The sequence below is a fragment of the Staurois parvus genome, unplaced genomic scaffold (assembly GCF_062004578.1).
Source record: "Staurois parvus isolate SC_StPar_1 unplaced genomic scaffold, SC_StPar_1.0 ptg000397l, whole genome shotgun sequence".
Taxonomy (NCBI): domain Eukaryota; kingdom Metazoa; phylum Chordata; class Amphibia; order Anura; family Ranidae; genus Staurois; species Staurois parvus.
The window spans coordinates 6475947-6499243 of NW_028318193.1; the positions used below are offsets into that span (position 1 = coordinate 6475947).

The 23297-nt window shown below is 40.5% G+C and overlaps 1 protein-coding gene across 1 annotated transcript in view; it reads right to left on the reverse strand.

The window, feature by feature from the left end:
- Positions 1-23297, reverse strand: part of PTPRK (protein tyrosine phosphatase receptor type K) — a 528548-nt gene that overhangs the window by 473697 nt on the left and 31554 nt on the right. Inside the window, exon 3 of the mRNA XM_089686377.1 lies at positions 14313-14435. Coding sequence (XP_089542503.1) covers positions 14313-14435 — 123 coding nt within the window. The remainder of the gene's footprint in view (positions 1-14312; positions 14436-23297) is intronic.

A 23297-nucleotide genomic window follows, 5' to 3' on the forward strand; every position in this document is an offset into this window, starting at 1 on the left:
TACAGGCATACCTCAGTTTACAAACACCTCAGTTAACGTAATTTTCGGTTTACGAATGAAAAGCCATTGAAAATAATGCCTCGGTTTACAATTTTTTTTTGCAATACGAACAGATTAATTGGTTTTCAATTCATTTACTAATTATTTTTTAATCATGTCCCTGTACAGTACTATGTCTTTAAAGTGCACTTTAAAGTTTTGAACAGATAAGACTGTTTTTTTTTTTGTTACTTGTTTTCTGACCTCCGGAACAGTTAAAATTGGTTTTCAATGCATTTACAATTTTTTTTTAATCAAGTTCCTTTATGCCTTTAAAGTACACTTTATAAAGAGTTTTGAACAGACAAAACTTTTGACTTTTTTCTGACCTCCAAAACGGATTAGTTTTTAATGCGTTTACGGATTTTTAATCATGTCCCTGTACAGTATTTAAGCCTTTAAAGTGCACTTTATAAAGAGTTTTGAACAGATAAAACTTTTGACTTTCTTCTGACCTCCGGAAGGGATTAATTGGTTTTCAGTGCATTTACGAATTAATTTTTAATCATGTCCCTGTACAGTATTTATGCCTTTAAAGTGCACTTTATAAAGAGTTTTGAACAGATAAGAGACTTTTTTTTTTTTACTTTTTTCTGACCTCCGGAACGGATTATTTGGTTTTCAATGCATTCCTATGGGAAACTGCATTTCGGTTTACAAATTTTCCACAATACAAAAAGTCCCGCAGAACAAATTAAATTTGTAACCCGAGGTACGGTTGTACTGTGCATTGCCTTCTTTAGCATCAATGACAGCGTGCAGTCTTTTGTAATGGTTGTCTATGAGACCCCAAATTCTTGCAGGTGGTGCCCATTTGTCCTGGCAAAATGCCTCCAGGTCATGCAAAGTCTTTGATTGTCTTGCATGAACCACACATTTGAGATCTCCCCAAAGTGGCTTGACGATTGTAAGGTCTGCAGACTGTGATGACTACTCCAGAAACATCACCTTTTTCTGCTGTACCACTGGAGGGTCAAGTTGGCTTTGTGCTTAGCGTCATTGTCATGCTGGATAGTCCAACAGCGTCCCATGCGCAGCTTTCCTACAGAAGAATGCAAATTTTCTGCCAGTATTTTCTGATAACAAGCTGCATTAATCTTGCCATTTACTTTCACAAGATTCCCCCATGCCTTTAGAGCTCCCCCACCCAAAAAAAAAAAACCCCATCAGTGAGCCGCCACCACCATGCTTCACGGTGGAAAGGGTATTCTTGTCGCTATAGGCATTGTTGACCCCCCTCCAAACAGAGGTATGATTGTGAGAATAAAGCTATATTTTGGTCTCATCACTTAACAATTACAGTGTGCCAGGAGCTGTGAAGCATGTCAAGGTGTTGTTGGGCATATTGTAACCAGGCTGTGTGGCATTGGTGCAGCAAAGGTTTCTTTCTGGCAACATGACCACGCAGCTCATTTTTACTCAAGTATCGGTGTATTGTTCTCCTTGAAGCAACCACACTGCCTTTTTCCAGAGCAGTCTAAATTTCTCCTGAGATTACCTGTGGGTTTTTCTCTGTATTCCAAAAAATTCTTCTGACCATTGTTGCTGTAATCTTTCTTGGTCTCCCTGACCTTGGCTTGGTATCATATCAAGAGATCTATGAAATTCCACGTCTTAATAAGTGGTTGAACAGTACTAGCTGGCATATTCAAAGCTTTGGATATCTTTTTATATCCTTTTCCATTACCTTGTTACGCAGGTGTCTTGACCATTCTTTTCTGCTCCCCATGACTCAGCATCTAACCTGCTCAGTGTATCCATGTGAGAGCAAACACACTCATTGACTGCACCAATTGCAATTTAAAAAGCCTTGGCCTCGCCCACTCTCTCCCCCATTGGCTCACTGGCTGTGATTGACAGCAATGGGAGCCAACGGCTCCTGCTGCTGTCTCAGCCGATGGGCAGGGAGGGTCTCATGCACATTGCTGGTTCGCAATGGGGCTCAAGTATTAAGAAGACTGAGGGGGGGGGGGGGGCTACTGCACACAGGTTTTTTTACGTTCATGTATAGAAGGTTACCTCTGAACAGCTATGGTGGACTGTAAAAAGAGGCGAAATGCACAGTTAATGCATGCACAGTTCAAACCTTGAGCGTTTACAACCACTTTACATAAAAGACAGTTTTTGCGGCAGGATCAGTCATTTTCAATATCAGTACCAAAATGTTGTGATTTCTACCAAGGTATGCAAACTTTTGAGCGCAATTGTACCTTATTCTAGAGCCAGTGAAGTTAACACTGGGTCTCCGTGCTTCTCTATGAAATGCAGGCAGATCATGGCTGGTGGGAAGGGCCAGTGGTCTGCTGTACAGAACTTCATGAAAATATCACAGCACTCTCAAGAGCCCTCAACCCTGATGCAAGTAGTGGGTTGGGACTTGGTAACAGTTATGCAAATATAAATCTGTCACGGAGTGCCCCATGCCTCCCCCCCCCCCTTTGCCTGCTGTTCGTCGGCCATATTCCTCCACCCCTCCCCCCCTTGCACATTCCTCTGTCCTTTTAGCTTCCATGAACGGTGCTGGGCTGGCCGTTGCAACCCAGCAGTGAATCGCACGGCTTTAAAAAGATGGGCACAAGAAGCAGCCCTCCTCTTTGTTCCTGTGCACGCTGCTGGAATCATCCATCTCCCTGAAAGCCGCTGGGAGGCTCGGGGGGGGGGAATCGAGCCTCAGCAGCCATCCCCGCTGCGCACTCTGCAGACCCCCCCAAAGGTCAGGACTGTAGCCCTCTGCAATACCCCAGGGTTGGGTGTACCTGCTGCCCTCTGCTGAATGTCCCAGGGTGGGAGTCTCCGTAGCTCTGCATGAGCCCCCTCCTCAAAGGTCAGACCCCACACCTGAGACCCACAAGCTAAAGGGAGACCGCCTGATCCTACCCAAGACCCCTGTCTAGGGGTAAGTTGCCCGTCTGTTGCCCGAGACCCCTGCCCAGGGGTAGGTTGCCCGCCTGTTGCCCGAGACCCCTGCCCAGAGGTAGGTTGCCCGCCTGTTGCCCGAGACCCCAGTCCAAGGGTGGATTGCCTGCCTGTCGCCGGAGACCCCAGCCTGGGGAGAGATTGTTCGCCTGCTGCCGAAGACCCCAGTCCAAAGGGGGGGGGGGGGGGGGACCACACAAGCCACCCTGCCGAAGACCCCAGTCCAAAGGGGAGGGAAGACCGCACCAGGCAACCTGCCTGAGACCCCGCGTCCTGGACCTCCAACAGGTATCTGTGTTATACTTTCTTATCCTTGGGGGACCAGACACCCTGTCGGATCCGTGGGCACGTTTTCTCCTGTTTTACCTAAACTGCTGCTGGGACGATCCCGTTTTACCCGAAACTGTTCCTGTGATGATCTTTGCCCCTTGTGAGATTACAATCTGCCACAGAGACTCTTCCTTTGCCCTTGGTGCTGGGCTACAAGTATCTTAGCCCCTCCTCGCTGTCACCCCCCCTATTGGCAAGACCCCCCCGTGCCAGGAATCGTCTCTAGTTTGCGCACAGATCACCATTAAGTGTCTGTCATTTTGTTGTCTCAAAGCTTTGTGTGTTCCCCATCTTATCTGTGTATTCTGTGTATTCTGTCCTGCCTACGCTTCCGTCACAAAATCTAAAATATAAAAAGATGCAAGTCTGAAGGAGTTGACATTGCTAGTCAGGCTGCATTTGCATGTAGACTGCTCTGCGTAACACCTACATTTGATGCTGAGCTTCCATGATTGAAAGAAATCAAATCCAATGAATCATATTGATGGGCCAAGGATAGTAGGACGCAGACACAGAAATGGTGTTCCCCAAATGTGCCACTGCTTTGCTGCCTTGTATTGTGAGTAAATCCTTAGAGGATAGAATTGTGAATGCTGCTCCTTTATACTTTTTATCCGGATCTGATGCAAACAGCAGACACAGTGAATGTAAACGTGGTGCAAACCACAGAAACTGCAATGGGCATTAAAAAGCATTACCAGGTAATAAAGTCAATCTACACATCCAATGCTGCCCAATGCACACTGAAGCAATGGTAGAGCCAAAATATCCATTAAGATTACCTTAATCTGAGATCTCTATATTCTGCAGCACTCAAAATCCAAAGAGATCTTCACATGGTGCGTGAGTGGGCCTGCCTCCTGAAGCCTCTGCTGTGTATTTCACCTGTGCCCAAGGAGTAAGCAGGACTCAGGAGGAGGTGAGCTCACTAAGCGAGAATCAGATTATACACGTTACCCAATACAGCCAGTACACGAACGGCTTTAATGGGTCCTTAACCCTTCATATTGTGTATCCAAGTGGATTATACTCTTTTTTTTTTCCCAGGACTGATTGGGTTTTCATTTGTTGGTAAATGATAATACAGGCGTACTTGGTTTACGAATTGAATGCGTTTTCTGGGACGTTTCGTATTGCGAAAAATTTGTAAACCGAAACACAGTTTCCCATAGGAATGCATTGAAAAACAATCCATTCTGGAGGTCAGGAAAAAGTTAAAAAAAAGTTATCTTTTCAAAACTCTTTATAAAGTGCACTTTAAAGACAAATACTGTACAGGGACATTATTAAAAATTTTCAGAATGGCTTCAAAACATGATGCAAAAACCACTCCAACACCTCCACACTTGACGCCACATGCTACCTACAGACTCCAGCATGCACGGGGCCGGCGCTATAAACCTCCCAGGCGCAATTCATCCTGGGGAAACTTGCTTTCATGATTCATGAAAAAAAATCATGAATGCATTGAAAACCAAAATTAATCTGTTCCGGAGGTCAGAAAAAAAGTAAAAAGTCTTCTGTTCAAAACTCTTTATAAAGTGCACATTAAAGGCACAGGGTCGGCGCTATAAACCTCCCAGGTGCAATGCATCCTGGGGAAACTTGCTTCGTATTGCAGAAAAAAATTTGTAAACCGAGGCATTATTTTCAATGGATTTTCATTCGTAAACCAAAAATTAAGTTAACCAAGGCGTTCGTAAACCGAGGTACGCCTGTACATAACTCCTGATTTATTTTTTTTTTCATTATCAAATGAAACACAAAATAATAGAGAACCTAACACCAATGAACAACCCAAAATGTATGTGTTTGCTCATTAAAGCTGAACTTTACCCATATTAACATAATTAAAAATAATGTTCTTTAGCAAGGAACATCCATTCCACAATAATAATTCTTTCTACCAAAATTAGCATGTGCTGTAAATTTCCTCCAGCATTGTTCTGGTTTTTTGAGGCTGCCATTTTGTTGAAGCCAAGAGCCCCTGAGCAGCAGTAAATATTTAAGTTGTCAGCAGATCAGCCTCTAGTGGCTCTGATTTTCAACACAGTGCCAAAAATAGAGAAATTGAGCATGTGCAGAGCAAGGTAAGACAGTGCATTATTGAATTTTGAACAGTATAGGCACTTTTTAAGGTTTTACATAGCAATACCTGCAAAATGGGCCAGCTATTTTTGGACTAAAGTTCCACTTTAAGGGGTTAATGTGCCTCCTGGGAATGTTTGTAAATATCCCTCCTACATTACACATAGGTGAGAAAAAGGGGTTGGCAATCTATAGATAACTGACCAAAAGTAATGGGTGGAAAGGTGCACTATTAAAAATGCCTGGAAAAACCCTTGGCAGGTTGTGCATCATATAGTTTATGCATTTCAAAGTGGTTGTAAGCCTCAAACATGAAACATGAAGAAAGCATATCTTTCTGTAAAGTGCACGTCTCAAACCAGAGCACCAAGTGTCAGTGTTTCGTGCTGATAGAAAAAATATGTTTTTGTAAGAGAAAAAAAGGTGACAGTGGAGGGATCACCAGCACACTGCCTGTGATTGACAGTCTCAGCTCTATTCCTGTGTGTTTGGAGTGAAGTCCCTTCCCTCTAATCAGTTCTCACAGAACTTCAGCTCCCCACCCCATGCTCTGTGTATCACCTTAGGCCAGTACCTCCACTGGGTATATGTAAGGGTCTACAACCACTTTATGGCTTAACTTTACATTTTTGCTGTTACACAAAGCCACAGATTTTCATTGTGCAACATTACAACCTTGGACACTGTGCAGGCCAGCTGCCAGCATCCTAACAACTGCTGATGTCATTAGTTGATAAGAAGTACATCAGGCATCTGCACAGCATCCATTGGCTCCTGCTGCTGTCAAACACAGCCAGTGGGCCAATGAGCAGAGTGTTGGGGGGGGGGGGGGGGGGGTGTTAAGCCACGGCTCTATATGTCTTATGGACACAGCTCGGGTGCGAGCATGTAGTGGTGTCCCCTAGGAAAGCTGCTTACACTGCTCACGGAGGAGGAACGCCAGCAGGGGACCCGAAAAGAAGAGGATCGGGGCTGCTCTGTGCAAAACGCCTGCACAGAGCAGATAAGGATGACGTGTTTGGTTTTGTTTTTTTGTTTTTTTTTTAGTATGGTTTAGTATCACTTTAAACAAACGTCTGTTGATGTGCACATAATGTCAGTTAAAGAAACCTCACAAAGTTTTTACTTTAACAAATATTTAATTATACCCTTCACTTCAAACATCTCATTAATCCTCATTCAATCTAATGAGCCCTAAGTAATTCCTCATTCAGTCAGGTATTTTTAAGCTTTTTCTGCTGTTTTTTTTGTTATTTTTTTCTTAACCATTCATATGTAACTTTTTCCTATTTTGCAGCTTTGCATTACATGAGTATCAGTCTGTCCAGCACTATTTCAGACCATCATAAAATTTGACAGGTTGTTGGCAGCACGGCTTATGCCCCCCGAATGCATGAAAACGTCGGGATTTAACATACGTGGGCTAGACGCCCAGTGTGCACAAAGCCTTAAAAAATGCATAACCTTTATATAAAAAAATGGTCTTTCATTAATTCGTAAATACTTGTATTCTGTTCAAGAATCATAATCTTAGTGTAACCGATAATTGGACAGATAGCCACATAAAATGTACACTTTATCTACAGTAATACTGCTTGCATTACAAACAATACTAGGGGGAAAAAAAAAAAAAAAAACTTTTGCCTCTGGTTTACAGAACTAAAATATGCAATATTGCCAATAAAGTCTTGTCCCCCCCAAAAATTACTGTAGTCCATAATGGGTATACAAGTGTGAGAGCACAAATGGTGGATGTTTTCCAATGGAAATAAAGGTCCAAACCAAGGTACGAAGGCTACTTTCACACTGCTTTATTGCAAAAATGTAGTAAAATGCATGTGTTTTTACCACCTTTTTGCCGTGTTGCTGGTGCATTTTGCAGTTGTGAAAAAAAAAAAAAAAAAGGACATGCAACTGGAGTGTGTTTTTGCTGTTTTTTTCATGCGTTTTCCATTCATTTCAATGGAGAGGTATGTTTTTGTGCATCTCTCTTTTTATGGCACAAAACACGACTGGCAAGTGTGAAGAGTTCCATAGGATTTACTGGCAATACCTTTTTTTCTTGCCTTTTTTTTTTTATTTAAAAATAGAAGAAAAACTGATCTAGTGTGAAGCTAGACTTAGGTTGCTTTCACACTGAACGTGGTGTGGGAAACCCACGATCATGTGCGTTTCACACACCATGTTCAAAAAGCACTGCAGTTGCGAGCTGCATCAGGTGTCAATGTTAAATTATAAATCCACAAACGCAGTACATTTGCCTGCACCTGATCGCATGGTACAAGTCACAATAATGTATAGAAGTGTAGCAATACGTATAATGAATGAATAATGTCCTACGTTCTGCAGACATTTTCTCTCTAGTGATGCCTGGTCCTCTTCACAGCGTGGGACTTTTAGGAATATGGGGGTGAATAGCTTCAGGTCTAACATTACAATGCTTTTCAGAAGTTATTGACGACAGCAATGTTAGACCGGGAGCTATTAACCCCCACAACAAAGAAAGTTCAGAGCTGTGAAGAAGACTGGGCATCACAGGACAGAAGATTTCTTCAGGAAGGCACATCATGAAAAAAGGTAGGAGGTATGAATGTAGCCTAATTTCTTGTAGGGCTTTTAAAACTTTGGTTTCTGTGCCGAGCTGCTCACTATAGGTCAGCCCAGCACAAACCCCCTGCTGCTCTTGAGCCCTCATCTGGTCTACGCTGCTCACCTTTACTGTCTGTATATGCAGTCATTATTAAAATAATCAATGGACCAGCCACAGGCAAGCCGATCAGTAAAAAACAGTGACGGAGAAACTGCAGGCAGCCCTTTCTTCAATCACTGTTTCAAATAATAGAAAAGGGAAAAACCGGACAGAGTATACTTCAAACAACAGTTCTACTTTAAAAGAAGAAGGGTAGGCAGGAGTCTGGAGAACTAAGAAATTTAGATTGTAAAGAAAACTTAAATGACTTTCATCAACAGTTTCTGCCAACAAACTATTTATATTCCTTCTTCATGTCTTCTGTAGAGTCTTGTTTTTAACAGTCATTTTAATGTACCCCGGCACTCCATATATTCAAGTTCAATGTCTCATAAAATGGCTACCAAATTCTAATGAAAGTGTTTAAGTGCTTCAAAAAGCACTCTAAAAGAAATCTTTGGCCAAGATGCAGAGTACTGATCATTACTCTTACGGAGTGATCAATAACAGCCAATTGAGAAATGTAAACTTCAAGAGTGCTTAGGTTTTAGTAGCAGCCAAAGGCACAACAACTCTTCTGCGTAAGTAGACCACTTATATAATTATTCACTTTAAAGCATACATACTTTATATACCTACATATAACAATTTGTGTGTGATGATAGTATTAATGTAATACAAGTGATAATTATTTTATTATGCAGTATTATTGCATTCAATACAAGGTGGTTTGCTTTGTAGTAGTATGCTATTTGGCTGTATTGTGCATTTGAATATTGAACGCTCCTTTATTACATTATTTTTAACATGCAATGTTTAACCACTTGCCTACTGGGCAATTTTCAGCTTTCAATGCTGCTGCATTTTGAATGACAATTACACGGTCATGCAACATTGTACCCATATGAAATTTTTATCATTTGTTTCACACACATAGAGCTTTCATTTGGTGGTATTTATTTGCCACTGGGTGTTTTATTTTTTGCACTTAAAAAAAAAAAAAAAAAAAATTTGAAATAACCGGTTTTCTTTGTTTCTATTATACAATTTTGCAAACAGGTAATTCTTCTCCTTCACCGATGTGCGTTGCTGAGGCTACATTGATAAGCAGCATTGATGAGGTGGCACTGATAGGCTGCACTGATGAGGCAGCACTGGTGGGCATTGATGAGAAGGCACTGATGTGCAGCAATTATGAGAACTGATAGGCGGCACTGATGGGCGCAACTGTTTGGCGGTACTGCTAGGCACTGATCATTAGTGTCCTGATGATCGGTGCAGATGTCCTCAGTATCATTTACCGGTTATCGGCAGTACTTTCCTCACGAAAGTGCAGCTGATAGCCAGCAACTGTATTTACATTGCGATCTGCTGTGTGATTGGACACAGCTGATCACATGGTAAAAGGTCGCTATGATTGGCCTTTTACCTCATTATGTGATCAGCTGTATCCGTAGAACTCAGCAATCACAGAGAGCGCGTGAGAGGGCGTGGTCTGGAAGGACGTCATATGACGCCCTCCCAGAACTGGACAACCGTGCTGTAGCCATCATTCGGCTATAGCGTGGTTGGCAAGTAGTTAATGAATGAATGAGATTTATCTATGCTAGTGGTCTTTTGTTAATTCCTGATGAGTTTTGCAGCTTGAAAGACCCATACTTCTCTATTTTTGTGTTTTTGTGATACAAAATTCATCAGTACCTTATGTCTTTTTTATTACAGATACAGTAGAAAACAGCTAAACCTGAAATTTGGAAACAATTTTGAAACTATCCTTCCTGTGGGCTTCCTCATCGCTACAAAAGCTGTAAAAACACCTGCACTTGTGATCATTGTGCCATTGGGAAGATTTCCCTTCCTGTCCTGGAGAGGCAACAGGAAATGAGAGAACATCCCTACAAATTACAGGGAACTTTCCTCAGACATTTGTCACTGATCTAGTGTCCCCATTGGAAAATGTCTATTCCTGTTTTGGTAACAACTTTTTGGAAAATTTGGGATTCTACCTCACTTTCACTCCAGGAGACAATGGTCGCCAGAACAAATAGAAAAAGGTGAATCTCCACTGCGGGCACACAGACCGCAATAAAAACTCTGACGGAGGCTCTAACTCCACCCACATCATCATTTCATCTAAAGTTGTAAAAAAATGGGTTTGTGGGTTGGGGATAGTGAAGTTCCTCTTTAAAAAGGAAAAGTAGGGCCAAAACTCTTTTGTCCTCACTTCTCCTGGGGAACACAGGAGAGCACTTCATTCTGCACTCCTGCGACCTGTATTCAGCCAACAGTGGGCTAAAGCTGTTGGCTGATGCCATTGAGTCAGTCCAGGCTCTAAACAAATCTCGACTTTAATGTCAGGATCCACCAAGATTCCTGAACAGCAGCTGGCTCAGCCTCTTATTGAGCAGCTGAGAGCCTGAGCCAGCCACTCCCACCCCCTTTCACAGCCCAGAGAACATTGGAGGGGCAGAGCAGAGAGTTGGGGACGGGCGGTCACGGATGTCTGCTTACTGAAGACTGAGAACAGAGAAATCAGTTGTGTTTGATCACTTGGTTGTCGGTCTTAGAAGTGGCGGGAGACAGATGCATCACCGGACCGAGTATGTAGGTTTGTTTTTTTCATTTCCATACTTTTTTTTTTTTTTTTAGAGATTTGTATGCTAATAAAATCTTGAAAGAACGGAAAAGTCACTGATGATGTGGTTAAGTTGCCTAGCCAGAATGTAAACCATAGCAGATGAACCTGCCGCGGTAGGGAAATCGTTTTGGTCTACAGAATGTGAACCTTCGTTTGCTAATCCTTAGCAGGGGTGTGGAAATTTTTGAAAAAACTACTTGTCCAGGGACTAAATTGGGGCCCCAATCTACTTGTCCCTCATGACAATCTACTTGTTCAGATTAAAAAAAAAAAAAAATTTAACCAAAACCGTATTTAAATTTGTGGTTAATTTAGGAATGTCTGGGGCTTTTAAAAACAAAAGGGGCTTCATGGCGACTTAAACGTGTAATAATTTTAACATTGGGCTGTTTATCTCCTCCTCAACTCCCTGCCTGTCTCCCGAACTGCATCCGGGGACTAGCAGGGATGAGAGAGACCTTGCAGTGTAATGAGCACCGACTGGCTGCTCCTCAGGAAAGGGTGAGTCAGGGCTTATCCTTTTCGCTGCCAGAGCCATTTTTGCACATTTAAAAAATCAGTTTAGGCCTGAAGATTACATAAAACCCCCAAACATATATCTTCTGAAAGCAGAGACCCTAAAGAATAAAATAGTGGTAGTTCCAATTTTTTATGTCGCAAGTTATTACCGCAAAATTTCAGTTAATTTTAGGGCACAAAAAAGCAATAAATTGCCTTTTTTTGTAAAATATAAAAGATGAGGTTGCAGCGAGTAAATATATATCCAACTTGTCAAACCTTAAATTTGTACGCGCTCGTGAAACGGCAGCTAACTTCAGTACCCTATACTTTCTATAGGTTGACACTTTTAAAGCTCCTTATAGGTCACCAGTTTAGCATTACGGAGGAAGTCTGGTGCTAGAATTATTGCTCTCATTCTGGTGTGCATGGTGATATATGTGACATGTGTATCACAATCGATAGTTTCATGCGTAAGTGCCCCAGCGTGTTCTTTTACGTTTGTACGTGAGTATATGTGGGGGCCTCAATTTTTTTTTATTTTTTTTTTTAGGGGGGATGGTATGTGTTTGGGTGTAACTTTCATTTTTTACAATTAAAAAAAAAAGCAACTTTTTTTTCCCCCATCACATAGGAGACAAAGTCCCCTATATGATGATTTTTTATGACAGGTTCTCTTTGAGACTTTCAAGGTTTAAAAGACCCTGGATGTCTCCCCTCTGCTCCACTGCATTACAATCTCTCAACGGGGACCCGGAAGTGACATACCCCAGGCGTCGGACAATAGGAATCCAAAATCCCTGCATTAGGCAAGCCAACAAGTGACTGGATGAATTTAAAAAGTTAAAAGCAGAATGCCTTATTTATAGTCATTATCACATTTTTTAAATATCTGCTTCTGAGAACTGATATTTTTAAATTTTTTTATTTTAAAAATCTGCCTGGCTTACACATCATTCCTTTAACAGTTCCAGAGTATCTTATGAGATGCTTAGATCTGTCTTAACACTTCCAAAAAGTGCAAGGCATGGTCAAAATGTGAGATCTTTCATAAAGAATGTTTACATACAAATGATCGTCACTTGAAAGTCCACCCTTTAGCCATGTACCTAAATTACAGTTTAGTAATTGTAAAATAAACTGACATTCTAAACTACAGTCCTAGATACAACTTTACTGCCGTCCTTTTTCATTTGCCAAAAGCAAGCTTTTCTTAAGTAGCAGTGACCTCAATCATATGATTAATTACATAATACTACATTAATTGAAAACTTAGTTGCTTTCATTTTCCCTGAATATCATTCTGTCTTCGAACAGTCGATTAAGCTCTTCATCAAAGGTGAGTAGGCAAGGTCAGCAAGACTGTACCTCTTCATCTATTCATTACTGATTCTCCATGGTAATTAACAATGCCAACATTTACATAAATCACATTCCCTCTGATTGTGCTCTTATACTTTGAGGCAGGGGGGGATTTAATCTTGACGGGTTTGATTTTTACTTCACAAGCTGACTCAAAATTTTTATCCAATGTCACTGGAGACAAAGCTTAATTTGGCTAAGAGTAGGTGCTTTCCATGGCTAAAGTCAGATATGTATCAATGAAAGATTAGCTCCAATAAATCAATACAACACTTTCTAAACCCATTATTATACATATTCCATCCAAAACTGGTACCATTTTGGATGGTATAAAAAAAATACAATTATGCTAAAATACTTTTTGATCAAACTGGCAAAAGTGGGTGAACTTTACAAAAGTTTATTTCGGGTCATTGATAATATCGTGGAGTAGGGAACTCTATGGTGCAATGTGGCTATGATAACTCATTTTTCTGAGCCTTTGCAGCAATCAGGGTACAGCACAGTAAAGCCTTCTAGAAGCAGAAGGTATTTACTTGGCTTATTTATTTAATCGCAGATTCCAAAATTGGAGGAATATTTCTCACTTTAGGGCAGTGAGCAGGACCATGAAGATAATGTCCCAAAAGCCAAATGCACATTCAGAACCACTGGGGTATAGAGCAGATAGTATAAATATAGAGCCATTTTACACCAAAACGTCATACAGATATTCAAGGCTTATTGACCATTATCAGCACAGTGCATGGAAACCATGACTTTGGAGTAGGCCTTGGGACCCAGCTAGTAGAACCATCAAGATTATGTTGAGAAGGGCCAAAAGGAATCAAAAAGCCCTGCAAGAGAATCAGCAGTTCTGTATGTGCATTTGGCCATGAAATAATAGAGTTTTACATACGTTGAATTTTTAAAAGAGTACATTTGACCTAGCCCCTTCCCACTCACAATGTTCTATAAACCTCAGCCTGATGCCCCATGTTGGGATATCTTTAGAATTGTCTGCCCCTCTGAGAGCCTCCAAATCACACTTCGAGAGAGCCGCCAACTACTCAAACACTGATAACTCATGTCCCTGCTGACATTCAGGAACCCATCAGTTCTTCTCATGTGATCACGACGTCAGCTATGCCATAATGATCACATGAAAGCTCAGAGTTTCACCTTATTTGTCCTTTACAAAATAAAAGGAATACTAATCAGATAAGTCAGGTGGTCCGTTTCCATTCGACAGCCCATAGAGGGCAGTGGGCTGCGTCCGTTCTGCAAAACAGGAATGGACACGGACCTGTCACCCACTTGAATCCGCTGACAGATCCACCCCGTGTGAAAGGAGCCTTACACAAGTTTTTTTCTCCTTTGGCACTTGTGTTTTATTTATATTTTCTATTGGTGTTCAGTTATTGAGGCGATTTAAATCCCCCCCCAAAAAAAAATATTTAAACCTCAGCTTTAAAGGGTTAAATGGTAAAATGAAAATCAACTCACCCCAAAATGCATCTGGCTTTTTCTATTACACTGCAGTACAGGTTAATATGAACAGGCTCTACTGAAAACAACATTTTCTCATGTCCATGTATTTTTCCTGCACTTTAAAATTTAGCAAGATGCATGACAACACATCTAGTGAGATCAAGCCAAGAAAAAAAATTGTTTTTCAAGGTAACTAAACTTGCTTCATTCTGTGACAACCATTTATCAGAGGTAATAATAGTGGTAGAGTATGTACTGTATGGTCAGCGTAAACCTTCTCACCTTTTGGCATTTCTGTAGGCAGATAATGGGGTTCTTGCGCACTGACATGATCCCAGTCAAAGTCATCATAGAGATCTTGATGATAGTCACAAGCGGCTGGGCCATCATCAAAGGTGCAACCTCCTGTAGGAAAAAATATATAATAGTTTACAGAAATCTTGCAAAAAATATAACCGACAAAATATACAAAACACAATATTTTATGCTAGACCTGCAAATGTAGCCCTGGTATATGTACAACGGCAGTGTGTATCAACATATACACTCACTGGCCACCCTATTAGGTACACCTGTTCAATCGCTTGAGAACTCAAAGATAAAATACCCAGTGAGTGGCAGTTGTGTGGATGAAAATGCCTTGTTGAGGTCAAAGGAGAATGGGCAGACGAGATGATAGAAAAGCAATAGTAACCAAATATGTCAATATGGACCAAAATCTCTGAGGAATGTTTCTACCACTTTGTTGAATCTTTGACATGCGGTTACAAAAATGTTATACAAAATGTTATAAAATAGTTTTGAACTGTATAAAAAAAAAACTACACCAACAAAACTCAATATTGCTTTTAAGATGTTACTGTATAATAAATATTTTTTCCTTCCTAAATTGAAGACGCTCCATGCACAGGAAAGCATAGAAAAGAAAAGAATGATTCAGAGGAAATTGAAGAATACTATTCAGGGTCCTAAATTTTACATTCAAAGGGTATCTTTTGTCAAAACTATTTTTTTTAGGTTTGAATACAGCAAGTAATGCCTAAAAATTCCTGGCATTTTATTTAATTTCCTTTCTGGGAGATTACTCTTCGTGTTTCAAACACACAAAGAAAATAAAAGCATTTTTTTTTAAGTTAGGAGGCAATTTCAGGTTTTTTTACACTTATTGTACAGATAAAGTAACATGCTTTCATTGCTATATTAAGAGGACTAAATAGGACACGATCATAGTTAGGATTTACTATGTTAGGACTATGATAGTTAGGACTGGATGTCGCTCCACTTCCTTAAACTGAACCTCTCCAAAACCGAGTTCCTAGTCTTCCCCCCAGCCTGCACACCACCCCCTACTGACTTCTCCATCAGGTCCAACAATGCCACTATCAGGCCCGCCCCACAGGCCAGAGTACTTGGTGTCATTCTGGACTAGAACCTATCCTTCCAGCCCCAAGTCCAATCTTTAACAAACTCATGCAGACTCCACCTCTGCAACATCACAAAAATCCACATGTTCCTAACCCCAGAAACCACTAATCCACTCCCTCATCATATCACGACTCGATTACTGCAACTCCTTCCTCACTGGCCTGCCTCGCCACGGGCTATCCCCGCTTCAGTCGATCCTGCACACGGCTGCCAGACTCATTCACCCAACCAACCGCTCCGTTTCCGCCACCCCCCTCTGCCAATCCCTCCACTGGCTTCCGATTGCATAACGGATCAAATTCAAAATCCTAACACTGACGTACAAGGCTGTCCACCATACTGCCCCGAACTACATAACTGACCTAATATCCAAGTACCACCCAGCATGCATACTCCGCTCCTCACAAGACCTCCTTCTCTCTAGTTCCCTGGTCTCCTCCTCCCATGTCCGCCTCCAGGATTTCTCCAGGGTGTCTCCCATCCTTTGGATCTCCCTACCCCAACTCATAAGACTATCACCTACTCTCCTCTCCTTTAGGCGCACCCTGAAAACCCACCTCTTCAGGGAAGCCTACCCCACTCCCTGATAATTGCCGACCTCCTCCACTCTTCCTACCACTCCATCCCCCACAGCTATCTCCTCCCGTACCACTATCCCCTCCCTCCTAGATTGTAAGCTCGAAAGAGCAGGGCCCTTGAACCCCTCTTGTATCACATTGTATTGTTATTTTACTGTCGCATGCACTGTCTCCGATTTGTAATGTACAGCGCTGAGCAAACTGTTGGCACTTTATAAATACTGTATTATAATAATAATATCCTAAAAGGTATTTACTACCATCAGCAAGGCAAGTGATCAAGTAGCTGCATCTGTAACAGTTCTGGCAAATATAAATATATATATATATATATATATATATAATATCTCATCCCTGACAATGCGGGATCTCCTGCATGGTAGGGGTTGGGGAAAGACCTGGCAACCTACCCTGTAAAAATAATTGCTAAGAGAATTCATGGAAAAAGTCGCTTACGAGTGACGGTCCATGCAATCGCCAAGGCTCGGATACGACTGAATAGAAAGATACATATACACACATATATATATATATATATATATATATATTTTTTTTTTTTTTTTTTTTTTTGTCAAGTTGCTGATTGCATGAACAGGCACCATAGAGAACAATTGATTTTTCAAGTTAGAGCATTTTTGGAGCTTCGAGCTATAAGCAACAAATCGCTCAAGTGTAAATGCAGCCTTAGATTTACATACCCGTTAGGTATCTAGTATCAGCAAAGCCATTGACCAAGTACCTACATCCCAGAGGAACATTTTTTTTTTAAACCACGACAAAAACAAATCTTGATACAGACAAAAGAAAAGAAGAAAATAAAAAAAAAAAGGAAAGGGTCAGTCAAATGAGATACTTTGAACCCTATTAGTCAGCAAACCACCACAGTCTTAGTGGGTTAATAATTAAGGTAGACTTCCTCCAGGAGTTTTTTTTTTTTCTTCCTGCCTTACATTGGCCTTCATGAGCCACTGAGCATTTATGTCTGTCTCAATCTACAAACTAATCATCATTCATGTTAACCTCTGTCAAAAACACACAGATACAATAAATTAACTCAATGCTTTTTTTTTTTTACATTATTGTTTAAATGGCTAATGTAATGGATTCTGAATAATAATTCCAGACAGACTAATGTTGTTATTAAAAGAACATCAATCCAGAAATGTAATTACAAAAATTGCAAACTTGGCATTTACTCAGGTCAGAAAACAATGGCTTACATACCACTTCTCTACTGTATAGAAAGGGGACATGTTTGCTCAGTTCAGTTACATTATTTAAAATTAGACCTTTTCATAGCCAATGATGCACATTTACTGTCTCCTGCGTTTCTAAATATATGGCCTTAACCACAGTACATTACTATCATTATCATTTGTCTGTACCTTTCAAAAAGTACAGCATTTGTTAAAGTGGTTCTAGAGGCTGAAGGTTTTTTACCTTTATATATCCTATGCATGAAGGTAAAAAACCTTCAGTGTGCAGCTCCCTTACCTCTCCACCACCATACCAGTCCTCCTAATACTTACCTGAGCCCGATCGCGATCCTGTGATGTGCATGAGAGCCAAGGCTCTCCTGGGTCTTTCCCTCCTCATTGCCTCCTCAGACACAGCAGTAGGAGCCATTGACTGCCAATTGCAGCCAGTGAGCAGGGAGAGGGGGACGGGGCCGATTCATGCTCTGTGTGTCTCAAACACACAGAGGCAGCTTAGGAATGAGAATGCATGAGTGCCCCCATAGCAACCAGCTTGCTCTGGGGGCACTCAGCAGAAGAGAGGAGCCAGGAGCACCAGTGGGGGACCAAAGAAGAGGAGGGCCAGGTCTGCTCTGTGCTAAACCATTACACAGAGCAGGTAGGTATGACATGATTGTCATTTATTAAAAAAAAACAAAAAAAAAATGAAAAACTTTACAATCACTTTAGGAAGTATAGAAAAAGCCCTTAAAGTACTTCAATCATTTAAAAATCACTTGTGTTTATGCAATGGTACTACAATAATGTAACATACCAGACAAAAGAGATTTTGGTTTTACATTTTTTTCATCTGCATTTTGTCACTAATAAACGCACAGTAAACTACCCCCAATCCACAAGTTTGAACTCAGAAGTCTTCGCATGCTTTAACCTTGTAAGTGAAATTGCTGTAGCATTTTAGCGTTCCTTGCTGCACTGCCTTATTTCGTCAAAATAAGATATACCATAATTTGTGCTATTTAAACAGAATGAACGAGAAAATATGAACAATTCATAGTCTTGCACAAACTACAAATTGTACTGTAAAAAGTTCAAATGCATGTCAGCCACACTCATGAATTTAAAGAGCTGAGCTGGATTAGCATCTAAACTGCCAATAACAGAATTCACATTACAATGTAAGAGGATAAAAATATACACGATATTCATATATTACATTTACAGTTGGATTTATATTTTTTCCCTTTTTTGCTTTGCTCAAAAAAAAAAAAAAAAAAGTAACTCAGAACATGTGTGTACCCATTATTTTTAAGCAGGTGAAAGCTGTCAATGGTTGTGGCAGGCAAAGACAAAGCACAGCTCCCAGTGACTCAGTGCTCTTGAAGCAGGGCACATAAATGATTATACAGGTATCTCAATCACATCTTTTATTCTGCACGTTAGCAGCCCTCAAGCTTTATCATCCAAGACAAAATTGCAAATATATCACAGGTACAGATATGAATGTTTCTGAGATTAAAAACTGTAAGTAAACTTTTTTTTTTCTAATAGCTTTTCTTTTACTGTAAGACCTCATTCATACCTCCACATTACGTGACTACACATTTTTTAGTGCGTCTTCACGTGACATGCATAGGGCAGCCATTTCAATTGAATGGGCTTGCCCTACACACAACAAAACGTGCAAAAGAAGCTCCTGCACCTTTTTTGGGCATAGAGTTTTGAGTGTTTTCTGGCCACATTTAGGGTGTCATTAACAATTAATGGCACCACAAGCATGACATGGTTTTTTACATGTTCCCAGACCACCCGCTTCTGCATGCATTCACAGAATGCACAGAGGAGAATGGAGCCTAAAGATTTTGCTTAAAATGTCTATGCAGCTTTCTCTCATGGTTAAATATACCATTGAAAGCATTTTGTTATGCAAGTGCAAAACACCTACTGACCATGTGAGAAATTCAGATCTGTCCTGTTGTCTCAAGCAGTCCCCCTACGATGTGGAAATGGGAAAAAATGGAAGGGATTTAGTAGTTGTCATGTGCTGCCACTAATGCCATAAGAAAATTAACAGCTGAGAACTTCTGGCAGAGGAACACGTTCTATGCTTGCAGGGGTATTTAAACTTCAATTTGGATGAGAGCAGCAGCTCTCTCCCTCCTCACTGGCTCAGAAACAGCAGCAGGAGCCACTGGCTCCCACTGCTATCAATCACTGCCAGGGAGGTCAGCAGGGGGTAGGGTCAAGTCACCGTGTCAATGGACACACAGAGCACGGCTCGGAAGCAAACCCTCACAAGTGCCCCATAGCAAGTGGATTTCTATGGGTGGCACTTGGCAAGGGGAGGAGTCTTTGTGGGGGACCAATGAAGAGCAAGATCTAGACTGCTCCATGCAAAACCATTGCACAGAGCAGGTAAATAGACATGTTTGTTATTTTTTTTTTTTTAAATTACCCTTTACAATAATTTTAAGGGAATAAAATGTGGAATTGTGAAGGCATAGAAGATACACACTGCATATGTGTTATTACCAATGGACTTCGTGCAGGTAGAACAAAAAAGGTATGAACTGTATTTTCTGCAACATATGCAGAATTCGGTTTTTGACAGCATTACCGTTTTAACATGCTTAATATGTATGTCATAATGCAAAGTTTAATTTGCAAAAGATGCATAATGTATATATATATATATATATATATATATATATATATATATATATATATATATATATATAATGATCATACAACTATGATCAGTTTTAGGTGAAGGCTACATTTCTGCGTTTTTATTTGTTGCAATGTGGTGTGTTTTTATGCATTACTGTTTATCACTATGGGAAATAAATTTTATGGAAGCCATACCAAAGAAATTAAGCAGGAATTTGTAAAGCATTGCAAAAAGTGCATACATGCTTTAGTAAAGAGCTTCCACATTCCTAAATCAGTAAAGATCCGTACGTTTTTTAAGTTGAGGTGGAGCCTCCATGGATAGGACTTGTTTTAGCAGCATGTCCCACAGATGCTCAACTGGATTGAGATCTGGAGAATCTGAAGGCAATTTCAAGTCCACACCAAAAATTTGTAGTTGTGTTCCTTAAACCGCACGGTGGCAGGGCACATTCTCCAGATAAAAAAGGGCCAATGCCATCAGGGAATACTATTTCTATGAAGAGGTATACATGGTCAGCAACCATGTTTAGGTAGGTGGTGTGTGTCAGGTAACATTCACATGAATGGCAGGACCAAAGGTCTCCCAGCAAAACATTCCCCAAAGATGACACTAGCTCTGCAAGTGTCATCTCTTCCCCAGGTACAGTAAGCAATGCATACACACCACCATCCACATGAAGTATAAGAAAACATGATTCATCAGACCAGGCCAACTTCTTCCATTGTTCTGTAGTCCAGTTCTGCTGCTCACATACCCATTGTAGGTGCTTTTGGCTGTAGACATGGGTCAGCATGAGCACCCTGACCAGTCTGAGGCTGCATGGCCCCATACACAAGAAACTGTGATGCCCGTTTTTTATACTTTCAACACATCAACTTCAGGAATATTATGTTTTCTTGCTGCCTAGTATATCCCACCAACTTTCAGATGCCATTGTAATGAGATAATCAATGTAATTGACTTATCAGTGCTCATAAAGTTATGGCTATCAGTGTATGTTCCAATACTGACATTCGAGACAGCTGGAATGGTAGGGTCTGTTACAGTGAGATCAATCTGATAAGGTTTAGGTCTATCCTTATTTTAGACATTCCAGATTAATATCATATGTATTTCTGTACACACAGTCATGCATGCCTATAGGCTTTTTTTTTTTGGGACTTCAGAGGAAAAACCATGCTGGCTATTTTTAAGCCTCTTACACCTGTACATAGTCTGATCCTTTGTCTTACTAGATTATGGACTAACCTTCAGGGTTCAAAGCAATTGTTGATGCAGCATGTTTTGTCATGAAAAATGTTCTAACTTGTTCTCACATTGAGAAGACGATGTCAACTGTCCGTGCGTGGTGACAACTCACCAGGTGAGTCAAATCAGTACAGCATTGGGTCCCAGTGTGATTAAGGATGAAGCATATGTCCTATATCTATGGCTGGGCATCCATCATGTTCATGACACAATTTTACATATTTATTTATATTTAACTACAGGCAAGTTATAGATACCAACCTCTTAAGTAAATATGGGTCTGCTATTTATAGGAGAAAAGTGACGAGTGAAGTGACGTTCCCTTTGCAGCTAACCTAACCTTGTCTTCTAGAAAACGAGAAGATGACACACAATGGAGACCTGGGCCTGCAAGGCAGTCATTACCCTTTTAAGACTTGAAACAGCCTCCAGTATATTAACACAATCTACCAATAGATCACATATTTAATAATTTACCAAGATGGATGCCCTTAATTGTAGCCATGTGAACTAATTCAATTCTACATATTAAAATGTTAAAAACTGTATAAAATATAATTTCTCCTGTCACATTATCTCTACGCCAGATGAAATGTTGCAATTATTTCCTTGCTCCAAGTGTCTTTATAGAAGTGAATCATAGGGCTAAATCTTTGCAACTGAAGAGTGCTCCCTACCTATCAAAATATAAATGCACACATGGAAGTAACTGAACACTGGCTACAAGCCCAGATATACCATTCTGCCAAATTTAATAACCGCAAGGGCACAGAATGATCACTACATTGAATATATATTATTCCCTTATGCTCATACACCAAGTATCTATTTTGCTATTCTAATTGCAAGGTACATAGGAATGCAGTTTTCTATAATGACTGGCCAATGACTGACAATGGTGCTCAAGCATCTCAACAAAGGATTTCCTCAAACTGCTATCCTAGTTACTGATCTTGTCATATACAGTAGATTAGAACACTTGTTTATTAAAGAGTAACTACTTTTGTTGAGAAAAAAAAAATAAAAGCATATCCCTCTGTGTGATCTACCTACATTGCAAGGATGTAAAAACTTTGCTGTAGATTCCTACCTTTTGTTATTCTGAAGAAATAGCGGTTTCTCAGTCTGCATACAATAAAGAAGAAATTCTGGCGTACAGAGGTGGTTATTCCAAAATAATACAGTACGGATTATGAACAGAATGTCAGATGCTAGCAAAGCAAATGACGTATGTATATGTGACTTTTCAACATATACCGTAATTCTGTGCTGAAGATAGGCACAGGTAAGATATTAACACTGTTAAAAAAAAAATTATATAATGTCCATAGACATAACCAAATCTTTAAAAAGTCTCTGGGACACCAAGGGGTTTATTTACTAAAGCTGGAGAGTCCAAAATCAGACTCCCTTCTGCATAGAAAACAATCAGCTTCTAACCTCAGCTTGTTCAATGAAGCTTTGGCAATGAAACCTGGAAGCTGATTGGTTTCTATGCAGAAGGGAGTCTGATTTTGGACTCTCCAGCTTTAGTAAATAAACCCCCAAGTGTCAGATTGCGGCAGCCATCCTATAGAGCAAAGCCAACTCTGCCTGCAAAAACAAAAAAGAAAAGGACAGGAGGCGCCAGTTTAAGTGCAGTGATTAGATGTTTTATTTAATAATATAGGATTAAAAACACTCACAAAAAGGCAATAAAACAACAAGCTCATCTGTGTAGGAGGATGTGACCACTCCTCTCGTCCAGCAGGTACCGCCGGTCATACTCCTATGGTGCCATGTAAGCTGGGACAGTATGGAGCCATGTATGTCGATTAGGAGACCACCCGGATGTCATGCTGGAAACGCAGGCAAAGGATACAGGCTAGCTCCTTCTACAGGCCTCTACTATCCCAGCTTACATCCATGGCACCCTAGGTGTATGACCAGCGGTACCGGTACTTTTATTTTTTGTTAGTCTGTGCCCATTAACAAAGTGAATGTGAATAGGAGCGATTTTATAATTATCAACCAGTTACTAAACTTACAGGATTCTAATGAGGAAAGTTGTAAGGTCTGCATCCCTTTAAATGTACTGTAATTAACCCTTTGGGAGTATCTCACCAAAAATGTATTTTTTGCTGCAGGGGATGCCTAAAATCTAATT